Consider the following 21,198-nt stretch of genomic DNA (forward strand, 5'->3'; position numbering starts at 1 on the left):
TATGTTTGCTCATGAGGCAGCAGTTTGGTTTGTTTCGTCTATTTCAATTGTTTTTCCAAAAGCTGCTACTACAGTACTGCTTTTTTATCCTATAGGTTTGTCAAAAGGCAAACTTATATTGGCATTGGCTAAAATTATATTGATCCTCATGTTAACCTTTTTGTAGCCTGTATTAGTCTCATAGTTGTTAGATTTGTCTTGGGTAGCAGTAAATTTTTTGTCATCCTCAGAAAAAAAAGAAAGAAAAAATATTTTACAAATTGCAAATTCATAATCAGGCAACAACTCGAAGAACTGTGAATAAAGTTGAGTATAATTCAGTTCAACAAATAAAAACATTACACATCTACTTGCCACAAAGTACTTCAGTGAATACAAAGACGGTTAGTAATATCATCCTCCACGTGTCGTAGATTCTAGTAAATAATTTGATCCATTTCAGATGAAAAGTCTTTGATAGTTTAGATACTTTTGGAAAGAGCAGTTAACAGGCTTAAAAATTAGAAGCTTTGGCAGATGTAGCAACTGTATGTTCCTACAACTATGTTTTGTCATCCAAAATAGCTATTCTTAAATAGTCCCAGAACATGAAAATTCATATTGACCCCTTATTCAGCCCTTAGTGATGAAAGCATTATCTGACCTAAATTTCTCTCACTGCTGTTTGACCCATATTCATTCTCTCTCTCTCTCTCTCTCTTTCTCTCCCCTTGTAATTTATATTATGCTTTTAGAGACTCCCGTCTCTTTCACCCAAGATGTGTGCTACCTATATGCATGTAGGTGGGGTCTTGCAGAACTGTTCTGGCCCACAGATTTAGGTCAAACCAATAAGCCACTGTCCGCTTTTCAGAAACAAGATCCAAGAAACCGATAGAACAGAGCAATCAGAGAAATGAGGTCTTTTGCCTGTCATAAAGCAGTGATTGACTTATTTTGCTGAAATTCATAGTTCATCTGTACTGGATTTGCTATCACGTATATGGCCAAGGCATAAATTGTGCTGTAAAATTATCCATTCGTTTTTTTTCATTATCCATACCATTTTTCATTGTGGACTGTTTAATAATATATTAGCTTCAATACTTTTTCCCATTTATAAATCCAAGCCTTTTCATTCCTAAAAGCACACACATACAATTTTTGTGCTCTGATTTTTTTTTTTTTTTTTGGTGAATTTTGAGCTTGATGTGATCCCTGCGTAATTCATTTGCTCCACTTCCCTAAACGAGGTCTGGTTTTCCTCTTTCACCTTCTCCCTCTCTGGAATGGCCTTAGAAAAAACCCTTTCCAGTCCTGTTTTAACTCTTTTTCATTTCTTAATCTGGATTGCTTTATATTTACTTAATCTATCTACACATTTGAGATCCCAAATATTATAAAGAAAATGATGTGTTTTTACTTGGCTTTTGGCAGTTCCTCAACGTTTGTGTTAGACTAATTAATGAGGTGATATACTTCTGTAATACCAGGATAAATTTTTTATCAGGAGAGCCAGTTTTGTTTATACATAGCATAGAATACATACTTCCGGAAATACCTTTTCACTGATAAAGAATGCTGTGTAAAAGATGATCAGTGTTTTTAGACAGTGAACAGGGACAAGTTAAATAGGTGCTCATTTTTGCTTTACCAAGCTGCAGACTCACTCTAGAGTTCATATCATGAACAGTGGGTGAGGGTGACTTCTTGGACCTCAGTGAGGAGAACATTATACTTGGCATAAATGGCTATTGTCTTCAAACCCTTTCATGTAGGAAAACCCTGGTAATAAATAGAAGTTCTTAGTACATAACCAGAGTAAATTGAACCATTCTGTATGTGTTAGTTAAAATCTTCATGGGTACTTACTAAGCATGTTTCTTAACATCATTTCTTAAGTATTTTGTTTCTACTCACGTGATAAATGGTAGGTAGAATCCTAAGTCAGCTAATCTGAGTACATGATATGACATCAGGATAAATAGAGCTGTATAAAAAGGGTTTGGATTAGAGTTATAATTCTATTGTGAGTTGTGTTTTCTATTATTATTTATAGGATATTCTTGAGTTTTGAACCTTTTGCTGTGTTTCATTATGGACCTTCTCATTGTTTGTTATTCTAGTCTTATATTTTCTTTCCAAATTGTTATTCTTTTAGAGATTTACACACAACACCATGTCAGTTAAATATTCCCAGATAACTGCAAGGTTACTTGTTGGATGCCATATTTTTTCTGGAGTCTGTGAAAATCTTTAGGAAAGTAAGATCATAGCATTTAAGAGTATGGGACAGTGACCTTAAACAAATTACTTAACTTCATCGTTCAGTTTCCTTATCTGTAAAAGGAAGATAATTATAATGCCTACTTCATGGAGTTGTGGTAAGGATATAATAAAATGATCTGATTATCCATGAATGGTGATTGGCATAGCACCTGGCACATAAATGCTAAGTCAACATATGCTTTTATCATTACCAGATGCCCTATTGGGGCCATTTCCACCTGTGGAAATAAATAATAATTTTTAGAAATATATCTGCATTTCTTGCCTTCACATGAGAAAAAAAAACGTTGCTTTTCTTCTAGTAATGCTAAACTTAAACCTTCCAAAATACCAGAAATTCTGTGTGTCCCTCTAAAAGATTTAGTTTTGTCACTTAAGCTTTACGATCATGTTTCTTTTCATGATATCCCAGTATTTTACTCATTTATCTTTGAAGAATAAGTTGATTCCCTTTAATCTATTTTGGTGATCAAAAGGTAAAAAGGTGGCTGGGCACAGTCGCTCACGCCTGTAATCCCAGCACTTTGGGAGGCCGAGGCAGGCGGATCATGAGGTCAGGAGATCGAGACCATCCTGGCCAATATGGTGAAACCACGTCTCTATGAAAAATACAAAAATTAGCTGGGTGTGGTGATGAGTACTTGTAATCCCAGCTACTTGGGAGGCTGAGGCAGAAGAATGGCGTGAACCCACGAGGCGGAGGTTGCAATGAGCCGAGATCACACCACTGCACTCCAGCCTGGAGCAAGACTCTGTCTCAAAAAAAACCAAACAAACAAAAGGGTGAAAAGGTATAAAAATAAATGATCAAAAAAACAATGGAAACATGGCTGTAGAATGTTGCATGAAATTTTGCACTTTTAATTGAGGTCTTTTTATTGTCTGTCTTGACTCGGTTATTATGAATCTCGACTAATGTTTAACAAATCACTAATTGTAGTATTAATACATATTTCAGTGATTAAATGTGTACTAATTAGTACAGTGTTCAGGGATATATCAGAGAGTGTAGCACGCAAGCATTTTGCTCTGCCCCCTTCTTTTTTTTGTTCTGATTCCTGACTCCCCTTTAAGACTTGATTCAGCAGCAGTCATTTGACACTTCTGCAAAAGATTGTGATGCTTTTGACAAATGTTAATTGAGAAAGCACTGAAAGCCTGGCTGCATTGTAATCAAAAGAAAATTACAGAGGTTTAACAAGATGTCAAGCAAGTGCTTTACAGAAAAGATAGGCAGATTTGAATAGGTTTCTGCAGCAGCTGGCTAGACATGATGTTTGACTAATGTACATAGTCATCTCTCATATGGTCAATAAATTATGCCCTGGAAATAAAACACATGCTTTAGAAGTTTCTCTTGAGATAGAGGGGGGGAAAGGAATAAAACATGTATAGTGTACTTATTGATAACAAGAAGTATGTAACTACTAAAGAACTAGAAACATGTCACACTACTTTTTCGTCATATACTCTCAGTAGTATCAGAATTATGTAAAGAAAGATTGATGGACCAGAGCTTAAAATAGTAAACATATCAGTGATAATATGAATATGTTTTCTAATAAATTCTAATATCATAGCTTATTATCATGTATAGATAAAGTATAAAAATAAGTTGATATTTTTTAAGATGATTTGAAAACATAGCTATTTTTCATTTGCTCTACAACAATTTAAATTTAAGGCATCATATATGTAAGGTTTTAAGTGCCAATAATCTGTAAATGTTGATACAACTTTTGTGTGATTTCCTTCAGCAATTTTTAAGTGGTAGTATTAAATTTTTACTGACAGATTTTTGTTGTTTAAATTAATTCTGTGGTGATTAATGGAGGAAAGGAAACACTGAGCTCCATTATTTCTTAAACTTAGTGGATTTAGCAGTTTGGTAGTAACATTGGAAGGCAAAAATAACCTTTAAAAATAGTGAAAACATTTTTGCTTTTAAATGTGTAATGATAGTTCTTTTATATTCTCTGTTAAGGGTCACTAAGATATGAAGGGTTGTTTTGAATTAGGCATGATTTGATCTGATGCTTTATCGTGGTAAGAGATTCCACCTCTGACTGCAACTAGCTGCTTCTTCATACCTACCTTTTCCAAGGAAACGATGCCGAAGCCTGAGATGTTTCCTTATTAAACAGCGCAAGCATGCCAAGCTTATCTTCTGTTTGGATCTAATCAGGCATGCTGATCATGCTCAGGCAAGAACGGCTGCTGGGTGGAAAGATGTCACAGTATTTATTTTCTTGCAATATGTAAAGTGGGTGACTTTAAATTTTTTTATCGTCCTAATTATATATAATCATCACAGTTTTATTAATGCTTTGATTTTGATTGCTTATAGAATGTGAGTTTATACAATAGAAGTTTTCTAAATTAAACTGTCCCACATTTCCTGTTAAACCGTATGTGATGAAATTTTACTTAAACTGTATTATCACATATTTCATTGAGAAATAAATCTAAGAGTCATATAGCAAATGCTATAGTAAAGCCTAAACTACCTACCTTCTCTTAGCCATCAGTATGAATAAATTGGAACATATGAAAAGATGTATTCTTACTCACGAGTGATATTGTCAGTAATTCTCATTTCCTTGGTTTGGAGACAGACGGATGGGTAGGGTTTTGTGTGTGTGCGCATGCACACATTCCACGTGTGCGTGGCTGTATGTGAGCGCAAGTGTGTGTTTGAGATTAATATACTCATCTTTTTTCCATAGTGCCTACCACAGCTGTGACAATAACTTCTTCAGCTGAGCTGTTCAAAACCACAATATCAACCACAAGCACTACTTCACAGAAAGGCCCCATGAGCACAACTGTAGCTGGATCACAGGAAGGAAGCAAAGGGACAAAACCACCTCCAGCAGTTTCTACAACCAAAATTCCACCTGTAACAAATATTTTTCCCCTGCCAGAGAGATTCTGTGAAGCCTTAGACTCCAAGGGGATAAAGTGGCCTCAGACACAAAGGGGGATGATGGTTGAACGACCATGCCCTAAGGGAACAAGAGGTATTTTCTATAAAATACCATGCATACATTTTTCAGTTTAGTAACTAGGTTCTGTATTACAATGAAGTGATTTTATTTGAAGAAAGTGATGTTTACAGTAGCTAACTTTATTTTTGTGCTTTGGTAATATAACATCTATGGACAAAGTTTTTTAAAATGTAGAAGTCATTTAAGATCAGGCACTATAAATTACCTCTCCCTTTCAGAGACCTAGGTCAAGCCTGAGATTTTTGCCCCAAGACTCTAGTGAGTCTTCCTTACAGCTGCCTTTCTCATTATAAGCATCACTTTGGATGAATCCCAAGAAAATCAAGGGCTTTTTGTTTGTTTGCTGTAAATATATGATATTTCTATGCTGACTTCATATTTACCATTTATAATCTGCATTATACCCTACTTTTTGTCAGTTATTGTCAAATACTTGCATTAGAGTTTATTCAAAATTTAACACGCAGAGCAGGATCATCATAGCTGATTTCCCGAATGCATGCAGAAAAATGGTTTCAATTTCACTGTTGTTTTCTACATCTGTTGTAGGAACTGCCTCGTATCTCTGCATGGTTTCCACTGGAACATGGAACCCTAAGGGCCCCGATCTTAGCAACTGTACCTCACACTGGGTGAATCAGCTGGCTCAGAAGGTTGGTTGGAACCTTTTAATATGACACATTTGTGATTTAGGGCATTAACTTCTAACATAAATAATTTAGCTTTGTGTGTTAAAACCAGGTTTATTGCTCTTTGTTCAGTATAAAAGTTAAAAAAAAAATTATGCATAGTTTTGTCTGTAAACTGTTGACTGAAAGTTATATATGTTTGGGGGTATCCTGTTCTCTTTGTTAAGGTTTTTAGTGAGTACATGCTTGTTAATTTCATTCATATTTAGTTCTGTTTCTTTTGATGTTCATAAGACAAACTGCATTGGCCTATTAAATCAAATAGGGATCATTAAGTTGGCAACTGAATCCACAGAATGCAAGCAGATGTTTATATCACACATGATTATGGTAGAATGAGTAAACTACTTTAAAAGGCATTAGTAACTTTAATATTACAGTGTAATGCAATGCCATTTTATTTTCTCCTCCGTCTACCTTTATGACGAATAAACATCAGATAATAACCCTCAGTATAATGCTGATTTAAATTCTGGATCATTGGAATAAATAAGACTTTAAAATAACAATTTTAAATGGTTGCACTGAAATGAGAGAAATGGCTGAAATTTTTGAGAAAGGATTTTTTTTTCTTTTTTTTAAATGCCTAGTTCAGAATTGTATGTGTGTGTGTTGATGATCTAAGAGCCTTAAAACTTCTAAGATAAAGTTATCGGTTTTAATTAGTCGGAGAATTTAACATTTGCAGATTTTTTTCACCACAATAAAGATACTCAAGGAGAACTAGAAGCCGTAAACAGAACAAAAAATTTAAATGAGGTAATACAAATTGTCATTTCAGATCAGAAGTGGAGAAAATGCTGCTAGTCTTGCCAATGAACTGGCAAAACATACCAAAGGGCCAGTGTTTGCTGGGGATGTAAGTTCTTCAGTGAGATTGATGGAGCAGTTGGTGGATATCCTTGATGCACAGCTGCAGGAACTGAAACCTAGTGAAAAAGATTCAGCGGGACGGAGTTATAACAAGGTAGGGAGAACTCTTCTGTTATTTTGAATTAGACACTTGGTATGGCAGCTCTTGTCTTACAGCAGTTGAGAGCCAAATCTTTGGTCCTGGGGCATATATTTAGAGGCAAAATTTCTAATTTGGTTCATTTTTCCAAGGAAGAGTCACAGTTGAGAAAAGAGCAATGTGTCGTGCCCTCCCAAAAAAGTGTAAATGATGTTAATTACCTGATAGAGATCTTAGTTGGTGCCAAATTTTATCCATCTGATTGTGGTCAATACTGTCAGTTTATAATGCATTATCTGCACTTGGAGAGATTACATGTTATACAGTCGATATACTTTGTATATTAATACATGGAACTCTTACAGTTGCAGCAAAATTGTGACACATATAGGAATATTAGCCACTGAAATATTTCTTTCAATGGCAGCTTTTGGAAGAAGGACAAGTTGCCGTCTCCAGGAACATATTGTTATCAGTGCCATTAATTTTTCCTATTATGACAAAAGTTGGATTGCTACTTTTCATCACACTATAAGTGTTTATATTAGGTTCATAGGAACCCAAAATCTATGCCTAATGTGGTTCTACCTGGTTAAAAAATTGACTTTTTTTTTTTACTGCAGTATATATTTTGTCTCTTTTTGTCAACATATTTTAGATTAGTATACATAATAAAATAGAATAAAACACTGTAAATAAGCAGTTTTGGTAGTCAGTGCAGACTCAGACTCCAGAGGACTACTGCATATAAACTTCAGCCTCTGGAACACCAGCTTAATTTTTGAGGATTTCTTCTTTCCTCATTTTCAGCAGATAAAAATCTAACCTCTGATTTTCTTTTCTTTTACTTAAAAGCTCCAAAAACGAGAGAAGACATGCAGGGCTTACCTTAAGGTATCTCTCCTGTGCTGTCACCCTGCTTTCTCCCTTCTTCAGCTACCTGCCACGCTTTATCATCTTGCTGCATGATCCAATGTATTTCAGTCTTTGATAATTATATAATGTGCCCCATATCAGCTGTACAAATGTTGGCTTTTCACAGGTATATTACTCTCAGAATAAGCAAATGATTTACTTTTAATGATTTCTGCTGTTTTTCCATTCATCCAAAAGTACACGAATTTTAATGAAATATCCTCTTAATTGGAAAGTAATTATGTAGTCTCTTTGTTTCCTGTTGTCATCTCTGTGGATTAAAAAACAACTTGAGTAAAACAGCTATGATATATTCTCGGCAGTTTATCATATCAAAGACTGTATAGTCATAATGTATGTGCATGAAAAAGTCACTGCTTTCTTATCTTTGTGGTATACTCTTAAATAAAATAGGCTTTATTCTGAAATTTTTAGGAGTCAGTTCTAGAATCAAGTTGATATGGGGATGGGTTCCTAAAAATGAAACATAAATAATTTGACTGTGATATCTGTATATGTTACATACTGTTTTTTATCAAGCTAATAGGAACAGAAAGTCACTGTTGAGCTCAGAATCCCTGTCCACTCCAGCCGGGTTTTCTCCCTGGTATATCCAAGTAATAGGAAACATGCTGAGGCTAACAGTGGAATTATGCCATAGTGGTTCTGTGTGATAGATCAAAATAATAATACCAACTTGTATTTTGTTTTGTTCTGTGAATTTTAGAAGTTCCTTTTGGGGAAATAGTTATTTTCTAACCTTACTCTTCAGGGGACCATAACAGTGATAAATCAAACCTTGAAGAACGAATCCATATATTGTGACAGTAAAACAAAATAACTTTTGTACTTTCTTAGACTAGAGATTATTAAAAAGCCATGACTTCACTGATTTTGGTTGGCAAGGTCTAGAAAAAAATGACGTCTCACTAGTTAGTATTAGACATTTTTTTTTTTTTTTTTTTTTTGAGACGGAGTCTCGCTCTGTCGCCCAGGCTAGAGTGCAGTGGCACAATCTTGGCTCACTGCAAGCTCCGCTCCGCCTCCCGGGTTCACGCCATTCTCCTGCCTCAGCTTCCCAAGTAGCTGGGACTACAGGCGCACGCCACCACGCCCGGCTAATTTTTTGTAATTTTAGTAGAGACGGGGTTTCACCATGTTAGCCAGGATGGTCTCGAACTCCTGACCTCGTGATCCACCCGCCTCGGCCTCCCAAAGTGCTGGGATTACAGACGTGAGCCACCGCGCCCGGCCAGTATTAGACATTGTTGAACCTGAGAACTTTACAAGAAAAGGTGTAGTAGGAAAGTCTGTTTTTAGGTAATAATGGTCTGAAAGTCCCCTTTTAGCCTGTTTAGTAGGGGCAGAGAAATAACTGCTGAAATCTGTAGAATTTTTTAAACTTCGGTGTTCAGTTCACCTTTAAGGTATTAGTGTATGAAATGTAATAATTGGTATGTTGCCCAGGACATATATCTCAGTTGGAAAAGAATAGCTTTTTTTTTTTCCTTTGGCAGAAAGAGACTACTTCAGGAATATGATTAGGCTAATGATCATTTTGATCCCACTAGACAAGTACAAATAGTAATAAATAAGGAGTGTTTCAAATTAATAAAAGCATGCCATTAGCAAGTTATGTGTACATGGAGTAAATTTCAGCATGACCTTAATTTCTGACCAGTGTCATTTTCAGTATGTCTCAAGTGAGCTTCTCTGTTCAGATAAGACTAATGAAACTCTTTAAATTACAAATCAGAAGCTGACTTACACTATGCAAATGAAGCGAGTTCCCACTTTGTGACAGAGGATTCATTTGTGACTTAGATTAGAGAGAGGCTCCAGTCTGTATTTCTTGGTGACTAATGAATCTGGCCTCCGCAGACCAATTTCTGTTACACTCTAGTTAATGGCTGCAGCAGTATCAGTGTGAGTATTTTGACTATTCTATCTCCCATTAGAGGGAGAAAAAAAGCCTTTAACGCCACTTGGAAGTATCTTCCACCTGCCAGGAAGGTCGTGGTGGCTCACAAGGCAGACAGAACGAGGATATTAAGATGGATTAAGCTAATTAATCTTACTCTGACAGTAGCTTCAAACAACTTTCCCCCCATTCATATAGTACCTCACACTAGCAATTTTTATTGTTTTTCTTTTTGTACAATGTGTGTTCTTTTTCTTCAGTGATTACCAGTATATCAGAACTATGTGTTTATGGGCATAATGACACATTATGACTGGGTGAATGGAATAGAGTAAATAAACTTAGTGATTTCACTTTTCCAAAGCACAGTGCGTAGCTACAGAGTGTATTAGTATAAGATCCTGCCTGCAGTTGATTAACTGAGTTATATTTTATTTAATGTTATTTTGTGTAGCAATAAATTAAACCTACATATGTGAATATTTACAACTTGGGTGTTTTTATGAAGACTTGATTCTACTTTCCTGTTTTCTTTAACTTATCAGTAGAGGCTTTAATTTTGATTCCTTTCTTTATCCCTTTAAAAGCAGATCGTTGATGAATTAAAGTATATGCTCAAGTGTTTTTTAGCTGGACAGAGAATTGGAAGAGTGAAAATGTTCACAGATAATTGATGAACTTTAATGCTACCTTTTTGTTTTGTTTTGTTTTTTTCAAATGATTGTAAGTAGACAGTGTCTATAAGGAATAATTTTGGTTACTATTTTAGTTGAGATTCCAAAAAATAATATAGTTTAATTTTCAAGCATACATATTAATCTACTCCAAAGAGATTAGTATTTTTGGTTTAGAATATTCAAATCTTGAGATTATAAATAGGATGACTTTAGTAGTTTTGACTCTACCTGTAAGAGTAATGTCTCGGATTAAGAGCTGACACAGGTGGTTGTCAACTGTCAGCAGCTGAGGTGTGATTAAATAAATAGAAACAATCCACCTTTCTACACTTACTCTTTGTAATCAAATAGCAGTCTGTTAATCTTCAGTCAGTCCTGTTTTAAAATGGTCCAGGTATATTTTAAAATGGACCAGATATATGTTGTCTAGATGTTCTTCCATCTTGAAATAAGAGTAAATCATCATGACAGATAAATATTACAATTGTCACTCGTCAGCAACTGAAAATCACTTTGGTTCTAAAAGCAGTCAAAACTAATGATAGTTTTCTAATGGATACAGGCAATTGTTGACACAGTGGACAACCTTCTGAGACCTGAAGCTTTGGAATCATGGAAACATATGAATTCTTCTGAACAAGCACATACTGCAACAATGTTACTCGATACATTGGAAGAAGGAGCTTTTGTCCTAGCTGACAATCTTTTAGAACCAACAAGGGTCTCAATGCCCACAGAAAATATTGGTAAGTGAATCTACTGTCAAGTTTAATTTTGATTTGGAATATTCATATCTAAGAGGATGATGTTTCCATTCCGAATCTATTATTTCCCAGTGCCGTACTTCTTTTTTGTCAAATTATTTTTGTCTGTTAGCAAGAGAAATTATTGTTCACACTTGCTAAAATTAATGCAAAAGCCAAACTCTATCCTGTGTTTTACAAGTTGGTTTTGTGTATGTGTGTGTTTCCAATTGAAAAATCATTAACGAAAAAGTATTAGAGTGCTTAAATACTAGAATGTAGATTTTTTAAGTAATGAAAGTGCTTGCTATGAAACTGTGGCAAATGCTTTACCATTTTATATAGTATGTTCCTAATGAATTTAAAGTATTTTATGGAATGCATGCTGTCAGATATTTTAGCACACAGAACTTGAGTCAGATGTTTATATTAAACATAACTGCCTTCAGGTGAAAATGTGGTCAGTGAACTACATCTCCCACAATGCAGAACATCCATGCTTCATGGATTGCAGAATAGCTGCAGATAGTGTAGCATAATTTAGAATTCAAATGCTACCACTGAGAGGTTGGGATTCACTTGTGAAAAATATTTGAAAGAAATAGAGTAAAATTTTATTAATTTAGGTTTGAACAATTTAGAATTGTTAATTATTCAGTGAGGTTGAATTCAGGTGAAGTTAACAGTATACCTTAGTTAGTGAAGTAAAAAGCTTCCCAAGCATAAATGTAGAAGAACTCAAAAGGGACACAGACTGCATTTCTACCAGAAGCAGTGCTAACTTCATTAGGGCAGCAGATATTGAATGAAGACTTACTATCTGGGATGCCATGTCTTTAATGCCTAATTATGCCTTATTGTGCCTGCCTAAGTCATGGGACTTTATATAAAAAATGCAGATCAAAGGGGTATATAGAAGAAATGGACATAAATCAAATTGGCACCTATATTTGAATTCAAAACCTTAAATTTATTTTATGTAAGTGAATTTTTAAAAGGAAATGAAATATTTTAAAACTAATTTGTTCTTATTTACTTCGAGGTTTGGGAATGAAAAATCAGTAATTACTGAAGTGGCATATTATGACCTCAATTTGTTTTCTAAATATTCTGAAAATTACTTAAAAAAAAAAAAAACTAAAATTCCCTTGTTATACCTCTTTAATTGTGCAAGAAAATTTGATGGGCCAGGTTCACATCTATGCTCCCATCAGCCTTACATACATAGAACACACTGTAGTTATAGATCCAAGATATTTTTATCCCACTTTGAGATATATTCTGAACAATTAAATGTCCAGGAATACATTTTTTCTAGTACCTATGGTTTTCAGAGTTCTAAACCATTATTTTTCACTGGGCACAGTGGCTCATGCCTATAATCCCAGCACTTTGGGAGGCCGAGGCAGGCACATTGCTTGAGCTCAGGAGTTCGAGGCCAGCCAGGGCAACATGGTGAAATCCCATCTTTACAAAAAATACACCAAGAAAAAAAAATAGCCGAGCATGGTGGCGCATGCCTGTAGTCCCAGCTGCTTGGGAGGCTGAGGTGGGAGGATCACCTGAAATCCACGGAGGGAGAGGTTGCAGTGAGCTGAGATCATGCCACTGCACTCCACCCTGGATGATAGAGTGAGACCCCAACTCAAAAAATAAATAAAAGTTAATTAAATGAAACTAAAGGATTATTTTTCATATTGATCTTTTTTCATTTTTAATTAAAAAACACTTTGGATTGGGAGGCCGAGGCGGGCGATCACCTGAGGTCAGGAGTTGGAGACCAGCCTCAACATGGAGAAACCCCGTCTCTACTGAAAACACAAAATTTAGCCGGGTGTGGTGGTGCATGCCTGTAATCCCAGCTACTTGGGAGGCTGAGGCAGGAGAATTGCTTGAAGCTGGGAGGCGGAGGTTGCGGTGAGTCGAGGTTATGCTATTGCACTCCTCCAGCCTGGGCAACAAGAGTGAAACTCTGTCTCAAAAAAACAAAAAACAAAAAAAGAAAACACTATGGAGAGATTGGCATCTCTAAAATAATGCCTGGTATTTACTAGTCTAAATGCTGATTATCCAACAATTACCAATATGAAAGTCATTTTACGGCCAGGCACGGTGGCTCATGCCTGCAATCCCAGCACTTTGGGAGGCCGAGGCGGGCAGATCGCCTGAGGTCAGGAGTTCAAGACTAGCCTGCCCAACATGGTGAAATCTCGTCTCTACTAAAAATACAAAAAATCTGGGAGGCTGAGGCAGGTGGATCACCTGAAGTCAGCTGATCCTGACTGCCAGGAGTTCCCAGCCTGCCCAACATAGCGAAAGCCTGTCTCTACTAAATGTACAAAGAGTTAGCCGGCTGTGGTGCGGGGTGCCTGTAATCCCAGCTACTCAGGAGGCTGAGGCAGAAGAATCCCTTGAACCTGGGAGGCAGAGCTGAGCTGTGATCACGCCATTACACTCCAGCCTGGGTGACAAGAGGAAGACTTGGTCTCGAAAAAAAAAAGTCATTTTACATATTCTAGTAATAGTTTTGTCTTTTTTATTTCCAAAGTATAAACAGTTTTGGGGTGGGGGGGAAAGGGCCCTGATTTACTATGAGAAAAACATTCACCTTTTTCCTAGGACTTGTTCTATTTTCAGACATGAGGACTAAAATAGCCTATTATTTCTCTATGTTCCCAGTCCCCTGAGGACATGGCTATAATGTCTTAGGTTATTAAAACTATTTGATTTTCCTCCTTAGTGATTTCTTCTTAAATTCTTGGTTTAACTTCATAACATGATTTGCCCTTGTAATACATGACTCCATAAAAATGATATAATTTTATCTATTATAATGATATCTTATTGTGACATTTGAAAACTTGGAGGTATAATTTAAAATATGCAATAAGAGCACCTGTTTTAAGTGTATAGTTTGATGGAGTATGGCAATTGTATACTCTCATAATCATCAGCGTGGTGATATTTCTGTGTCCTCAGATGGGCCCTGCATGCTCCTTTGCAGTCATTCTCCTCTGGCCCTAAGCCATAAACACATCAGAAACCACTGATGTGCTTTCTGTCCATGTAGTTAAGTTTTGCGTTTTCTAGGTCTTCAGTTGAATGGAATCATGCGGTGTGTAGTACTCCTTCTGATCTTATTGCTTTTATGCAGAGGAATATTTTTGAGATTTATCCATATACATGGGAGTGTCCATAGTTTAATACTTTTTATTGCTGAGTATTATCCATCGTGAGGACATACCACAATTTGTATATCTACTCACTTGTTAGACATTTGGATTTTTTTCCACTTCTTGGCTGCCATTTTTCCAAGTGGTTGTACCATATTAAACTTGAACTGCAGCATATGAGAGTTCCCGTTGCTCCACATCCTCACCAATATTTAGGATTAACAGTCATTTTATTTTTAGTGGTTCTTGGAGGCATCTCATTGTGGATTTATATTGCATTTCTGTGATTGCTAAGTAACATTTTGCTGATAACTTCTTTTCATGTGTTTATTGTCCATTCAAATATCTTTTTATGAAGTGTTTGTTCATATCTTTTGCCCATTTTTAATTGGGTTGTCTCATTAAATAAATTATGAAGATTTTTTGTATATTCTTCTTGTAAGTCTTTTTGTCAGATACATGCATTCTGGATGGTTTCCCTCCAGTATGTGACTTTATTTTCTTTATATCTTGGGAAGAGCAGAAGTTTTTAATTTTGATTTTAAAAATTCCCCTTACTGAGCTTTAGCAGCATCTGGCTAATCCTATTCTACTTACTCCTCTCACTCTTGTAATGTTTTAAAGCAAATTGTAAAATCCTATCATGATTACTATAAGAAACCTTATATGGATATATCCAATACTCTTTAGAAAACCACAATATCATTATCACACTTTAAAAAATTAACAAAAACATTTCAAAAGATAACAAAAGTGTGTTCACATTTTCATAAATTTATTAATACTTGGTTGAAATCAGGATACAAGTCCAAGTAGTAAATCTGATAGATATATCAGTTGAGGTTTTTTTTTTTTTTTTTTGAGACAGAGTTCCACTCTTGCCCGGACTGGAGTGCAATGGTGCGATCTTGGCTCATTGCAGCCTACGCCTCCTGGGTTCAAGTGATTCTCCTGCCTAAGCCTCCCGAGTAACTGGGATTACATGTGCTCACCACCATGCCTGGCTAATTTTGTATTTTTAGTTGAGACGGGATTTCACCATGTTGGTCAGGCTGGTCTCGCACTCCTGACCTCAGATGATCCGCCCACCTCGGCCTCCCAAAGTGCTGGGATTACAGTCATGAGCCACCACGCCTGGCCAAATATCTTTTCATTAAAAGTTATTTCTCCTTGCATACTAAGAAAAATATTTTTTAAACATTTTTTGTTTTTCTTGAGGAAGTCAGGTGGATGATTTGCCTTGTAGACTTTGTTACATTCTTGGTTTGGCTTATTTCATCCGCAGTGCATCATTTAACTCTGCCTGTTATGCTGATGGTTAGATTTGGAGGCATGATCATGCTACGTTTAACTTTTTGTTTTTTTAATTTAACAAGAACTTTCTATTGCATCATATCAACAAGCACATAATCTTTGGTTTTATTTCCTTGTGATTTTCAGATCGGTTCCATGGTTTAGATGTTATCAGCCTGATCCATCCATTGTAAAATTCCCTTTTATTTATTGTCTTTTTTTTTTTTTTCTTTTTTCTTTTTTTGAGCCAGAATCTTCGTCTGTTGCCCAGGCTGGAGTGCAGTGGCATGATCTCAGCTCACTGCAACCTCCGCCTCCCAGGTTCAAGTGATTCTCCTACCTCAGCCTCTCGAGTAGCTGGGATTACAGGTGCCTGCCGTGATGCCCTGCTAATTTTTGTATTTTTAGTACAGACAGGGTTTCACCGTGACGGCCAGGCTGGTCTTGAATTCCTGATCAGGTGATCCACCTACATAGGCCTCCCAAAGTGCTGGGATTAAAGGTGTGAGCCACCGCCCCGGCCTTACTTATTGTTTTAATGAGCTGAGTGGCCAGCATGATTTTTATCATCACTTTAGACTTAGTTAGAGTGTGGTAACAAAAACCCCAAAGTCACAGCTGCTTACAACAACAAAGGTTTACTACTGCTATGTGCTGCATAATTGTTGAGGCTGGGCTTCAACTCTGCTTCCTGTCATCTTCTGTTCTGCTCTATGTTGTTTTTCTTCTGGGACCCAGGCTGATAGAGCAGCTCCTGCCCATAAAGGTGCAAGTCTCCTGGCAGAGGTCATAGTTCTTCCTCTTTCCTCTCATTACAGCCACTACTTGCTGAGAAATTTGCAAAATAGTAAGATAAATATATTAAAATTCTGTCTACAGTATTGGCTGAGTGAAACTCTGAATGGCTCTCCAATGAACCAAGTGTATTCATGTTCAGAAAATCTATTGAATAACGCATATATTATTTCAAGCATACAGAAAGTACAGAGGATAGCATAACATTCGTGTACCAGTTACTCAGCTGAGCCACATATTGATATTTTACCATATTTGCTTCAGATTTTTTTGGAAAAAGAAAAATCATAGATAATGTGGAAGTTCCCAGGATTGCCTCCTTCCTGATCATACCATGAAGGAGGTAGCTGTCATCTTTATTATTTAGCATGAATAAGCTTAAGAAAATTTGCTTTGTAGGTATGTACATTGAATATTTTTCAGGTTTTTAACATTAATTTCACACTATAAATGTAATTGTACAATTTTCTTTGTTTTTGAGACTTGAGTTTTGCTCTTGTCATCCAGGCTGGAGTGCAATGGCACAATCTCGGCTCACTGTAACCTCCGCCTCCTGGCTTCAAGAGATTCACCTGCCTCAGCCTCCTGAGTGGCTGAGACTACAGGCATGCATCACTACGCCCGGCTAATTTTTTTGTATTTTTAGTAGAGATGGGGTTTCACCAATTTGGCCAGGCCAGTCTCAAACTCCTGACCTCAGGTGATCCGCCCGCCTCAGTCTCCCAAAGTACTGGGATTACAGGCGTGAGCCACTGCACGTGACCATAATTGTATAATTTTCCGTTAGCATTCTATTTTTTATATTTATATATGGTGACATGTGTATCTGTAGTTCATTTGATCTGTTTCTAAGAATGTACCAGAATTAACTGCTGATAGACATTTTAGTGGCTTCTGCTTTTTTCCTGACAGAAGGAAAACTGTAATGAAAGTTTCTGTATGCCTTCTTGCTCCAATGTGTGCCTTTCTAGACGTACATGCGCACATACATGTGCGCGCGTACACACACACACACCCCCCCCCCCCAGAAATAGAATTTTTGAGCAGTAGAGCATACCCACCTTCAGCTTTACTAAATGCTGCCAAATTGCTCTCTACCTTCTTTTACCAATTTACTTTTTCACCGGTAATACCATTACTAGTTTTGCAAACACTTTATTATTGACCTAACTTTTGTTAATCTAATGAGTTTGAATTGGTTATGTTATTGTTCTAATTTACAGTTTCCTTGATTGCTTCATGTTGATTTTTTAACAGATTTATTACCTATTTTAGTTTTCTCTCCTATGAATTTATTTACAACTTTCTCCTTTTTGATTTTTTCTTTGTATTTCTATGTATGCTGGACACTAATCCTATAAAGATTATATGGTTTACAGATATTTATTTTGTCTGGGCTTTCTCTTTTTATCTTTTTAAAGGAATCTGTTGTTTTACATAATGAGTCAGATTTATCAGTCTGTTCTTTTAGTGTTGGTACTCTTGGTATCTTGTTTAAGAAATATTTTCCTTTTGGCTTTCTACTTAGGAAAATATTTTCTACATTAAGTTTATAAGGATCTTATACTTCCTTATAAATGATAAACCTCTCCTTTTTACAGTTATGTCTCTAATCTACCTGAAATTTATTTTTAATTATGATATTATATGAGACAGGCAGCTAATTTGATTTTTCCCCATATGAATAACCAGTTCCTTGTATACGTTTAGTGCGTAATTCATTTCTCTCCCTAATGATTTTTAATGATGTCTTACATGTTAGCAGTGTCTATTATTTGCTGCTTTGGTTTTTTCAGTAATATTAATATCTGTTGAGTCTTTCAACCTTGCTCCTTGAGGAACTGCTTTGGCTGCTTTTTGGCATGTCTCTTCTATATGAATTTTTAAATCAGTGGATCAAGTTCCAGACACAAAAATCTTGTTGGAATTTTGATTAAAATTGGACTGAGTTTGTAGATTGATTTTGAAAGAGTTGCCAGATTGAACTGCTGCATTCTTCCAAATAAGACCATTATGTAATTCCTCATTTTTTCTTAGGTCTTCTTATAAAGTTATATATTTTTCTTATTTTTAGTGTCTTGCGCTTTTTAAAAATCAGATTTGTTCCTAGATAACTTATACCCCTTGTTTTTATTATAAATAAGATCACTTTTTAAATTACATATTCTAATTGTTTGTTGTTTGGTGTATAGAAACACAATTGATTTTGCTCATAGCAGCCTTGCTAAATTCTTAGTACTTCTGATAGTTAAGAGTCCCTCATGATTACTAGGTAGTTAATTGTGTTTACTGTAAATATTACTTGTTTTTTCCTTTATACCTTTTATTTGCTTTTCTTGAATTACTGCATTAAGCTAGGTCCTCTAGTACAATGCTCAATAAAACCTGTGATAGAGATCATTTTGACTCTAAAAGCAATGCTTCTAGAGTTTTTCAATATTGTTTGCTATATACATTTTTGAATACATAAAGGTGTAGCTTTTATCTGATAAGAAAACTTCTGTCTGTACAAGGAGATTTTTGTTTAATTTGTCTTTTTTTTTTTGTAAAGTTTTTTTTTACATTAAGTGGATGTTGAAATTTATTTGTGTGAATACTTTTGAAATTTTTCTCTATTTGATGAATTATATGAATCCATTTTCTAATGTATTAATTTCTATATGTTTTTTAACTTAATTTAGTAATAAATTTAATTTGTTCAGGATATTATAAAGTGTGTGTATATTTGATTAAAGATTTTTTGCATCATTTTAATGACTGAAAGTATCCTATAATTTTTTGTGAAATGAGTTAGGGATACATCTTTTTCTATTTTCTGAAACAGAAAATAGAAATCTTATTTAAAATTCAGGCCAGGCGCGGTGGCTCAAGCCTGTAATCCCAGTACTTTGGGAGGCCAAGACGGGTGGATCACGAGGTCAGGAGATCAAGACCATCCTGGCTAACACGGTGAAACCCCGTCTCTACTAAAAAATACAAAAAAAAACTGGCCGGGCGAGGTGGCGGGTGCCTGTAGTCCCAGCTATTCAGGAGGCTGAGGCAGGAGAATGGCGTGGACCTGGGAGGCGGAGCTTGCAGTGAGCTGAGATCCGGCCACCGCACTCCAGCCTGGGAGACAGAGCGAGACTCCGTCTAAAAAAAAAAATAAAATAAAATAAAATTCAGTATGTATTTATCAGTTGAGTTTTTTAATGGTAATAAACTATTATGGTTTTTAATTTCTTTTAGTCTGTTTCATTTTTCTACAAAAATTTCTATTGTCTTTTAAAAACTTATTGATATAAATTTATCTATTTGTTGGTATAAAGTTCAGTATTGCATTTGTGTTTTTTGTTTTGTTTTTTTTTTGAGACGGAATCTCGCTCTGTCGCCCAGGCTGGGGTGCAGTGGCCAGATCTCAGCTCACTGCAAGCTCCGCCTCCCGGGTTTAGGCCATTCTCCTGCCTCAGCCTCCTGAGTAGCTGGGACTACAGGCGCCCGCCACCTCGCCCGGCTAGTTTTTTGTATTTTTTAGTAGAAACGGGGTTTCACCGTGTTAGCCATGATGGTCTTGATCTCCTGACCTCGTGATCCGCCCGTCTCGGCCTCCCAAAGTGCTGGGATTACAGGCTTGAGCCACCGCGCCCGGCCCCCATTATTGCATTTTCTTATGGAAGTAAATAGCTTGAAATATCTACTGAGAGCTGTAGTAATGGTCTTACTATTATCAATTTAAAGCTTTTTCTTTACTATGAACATTATTTTTTAAATTCTAATAAGTAAATTTCTGTTTAATGAAATTAAAGTTTGATAAGTAAATATTTGTTTAATGAAATTAACATTTTGTACATGTATATCTATATTTGGGATGATTCATGAAAACTCAGAGGATTTTCTTCTTTCATCACGTCTTGTTTTAAGATATGATAGCCTCTTTCAATGTGAGGAAGAATCAGTTACTTTCATCAAACTTCTTCCCCTTTTCCTCCCTGCCCCAACCTAGAGACTGATATGAGAACAGTTTATCCATTTACCCACCTGCTTAATCTTTCCAAACATGTATCAGTAAAATAAGTGTATCAACCAGTTTCTGCAGCTGATAGAATTTTAGCAGTTACATGATGCTCGTTATAAATTTGTATTTCAGGGTTTGACATGTGGTTTCATTGCTTATAAAAATTTATGAATGTTATTATATTTACAACCTAAATATAGATGTATTTTACAAAACAAAGTTGCGGAAGATAAAAAAAATTAGTATCCAAGAATTACTGTACAATGGTATGAAATGATTTTTGTAAAAAGAAAAAGGGGATTGTAGGTGAATAGCCGATAGGCGATACAGACAGTAGAGACATTAAAGAGGGTGACATTCAGAAAAAAAAATATGGACTGTATTTTTTGAACATCTTTGTAGAATACATAGTTTTAAAATTTAAATATCAGAAATCAATGAATTTTCCATATAATTCCTTAGATTTCATCAATAAAATATTAATATTATAATTATTAATATAAGATAGTTAACTCCTATAAAAGCAATATACTTTTCCATTCCTTTTAAAATCTAAATAAATGTTGATGTAAAATAATGACAATCTGTATTGGGATTCCCAGTAGACAGTAAGCATTTATATTGTTAGTGGTTACTATTAATTATGTTTTTGAAATGAAGTTAGCATTGGCATGTTGATCAGGTAGATGTTCTCAGTGTTTTGTATTGACTTGTTTTCCTTAAGTGTTTTTCAATTTCGATACTTGGTTTGAATATTTGAAATTTGGTTT

The 21,198-nt window shown here is 35.6% G+C and overlaps 1 protein-coding gene across 5 annotated transcripts in view; it reads left to right on the forward strand.

The window, feature by feature from the left end:
• ADGRL2 (adhesion G protein-coupled receptor L2) overlaps positions 1-21,198 on the forward strand; it is a 195,553-nt gene that overhangs the window by 148,203 nt on the left and 26,152 nt on the right. For 3 of the 5 annotated variants that reach the window (XM_025393350.1, XM_025393330.1, XM_025393359.1), the window contains exons 6-9: positions 4,995-5,288; positions 5,826-5,929; positions 6,747-6,932; positions 10,993-11,176. In XM_025393350.1, the coding sequence (XP_025249135.1) occupies positions 4,995-5,288; positions 5,826-5,929; positions 6,747-6,932; positions 10,993-11,176 (768 nt within the window). Of the gene's footprint in view, positions 1-4,994; positions 5,289-5,825; positions 5,930-6,746; positions 6,933-7,772; positions 7,812-10,992; positions 11,177-21,198 lie in introns of all 5 variants that reach the window. The other 2 variants (XM_025393319.1, XM_025393340.1) reach the window with 1 other exon arrangement.

The sequence above is a fragment of the Theropithecus gelada genome, chromosome 1, assembly GCF_003255815.1.
Source record: "Theropithecus gelada isolate Dixy chromosome 1, Tgel_1.0, whole genome shotgun sequence".
In the NCBI taxonomy this organism is placed as follows: Eukaryota; Metazoa; Chordata; class Mammalia; order Primates; family Cercopithecidae; genus Theropithecus; species Theropithecus gelada.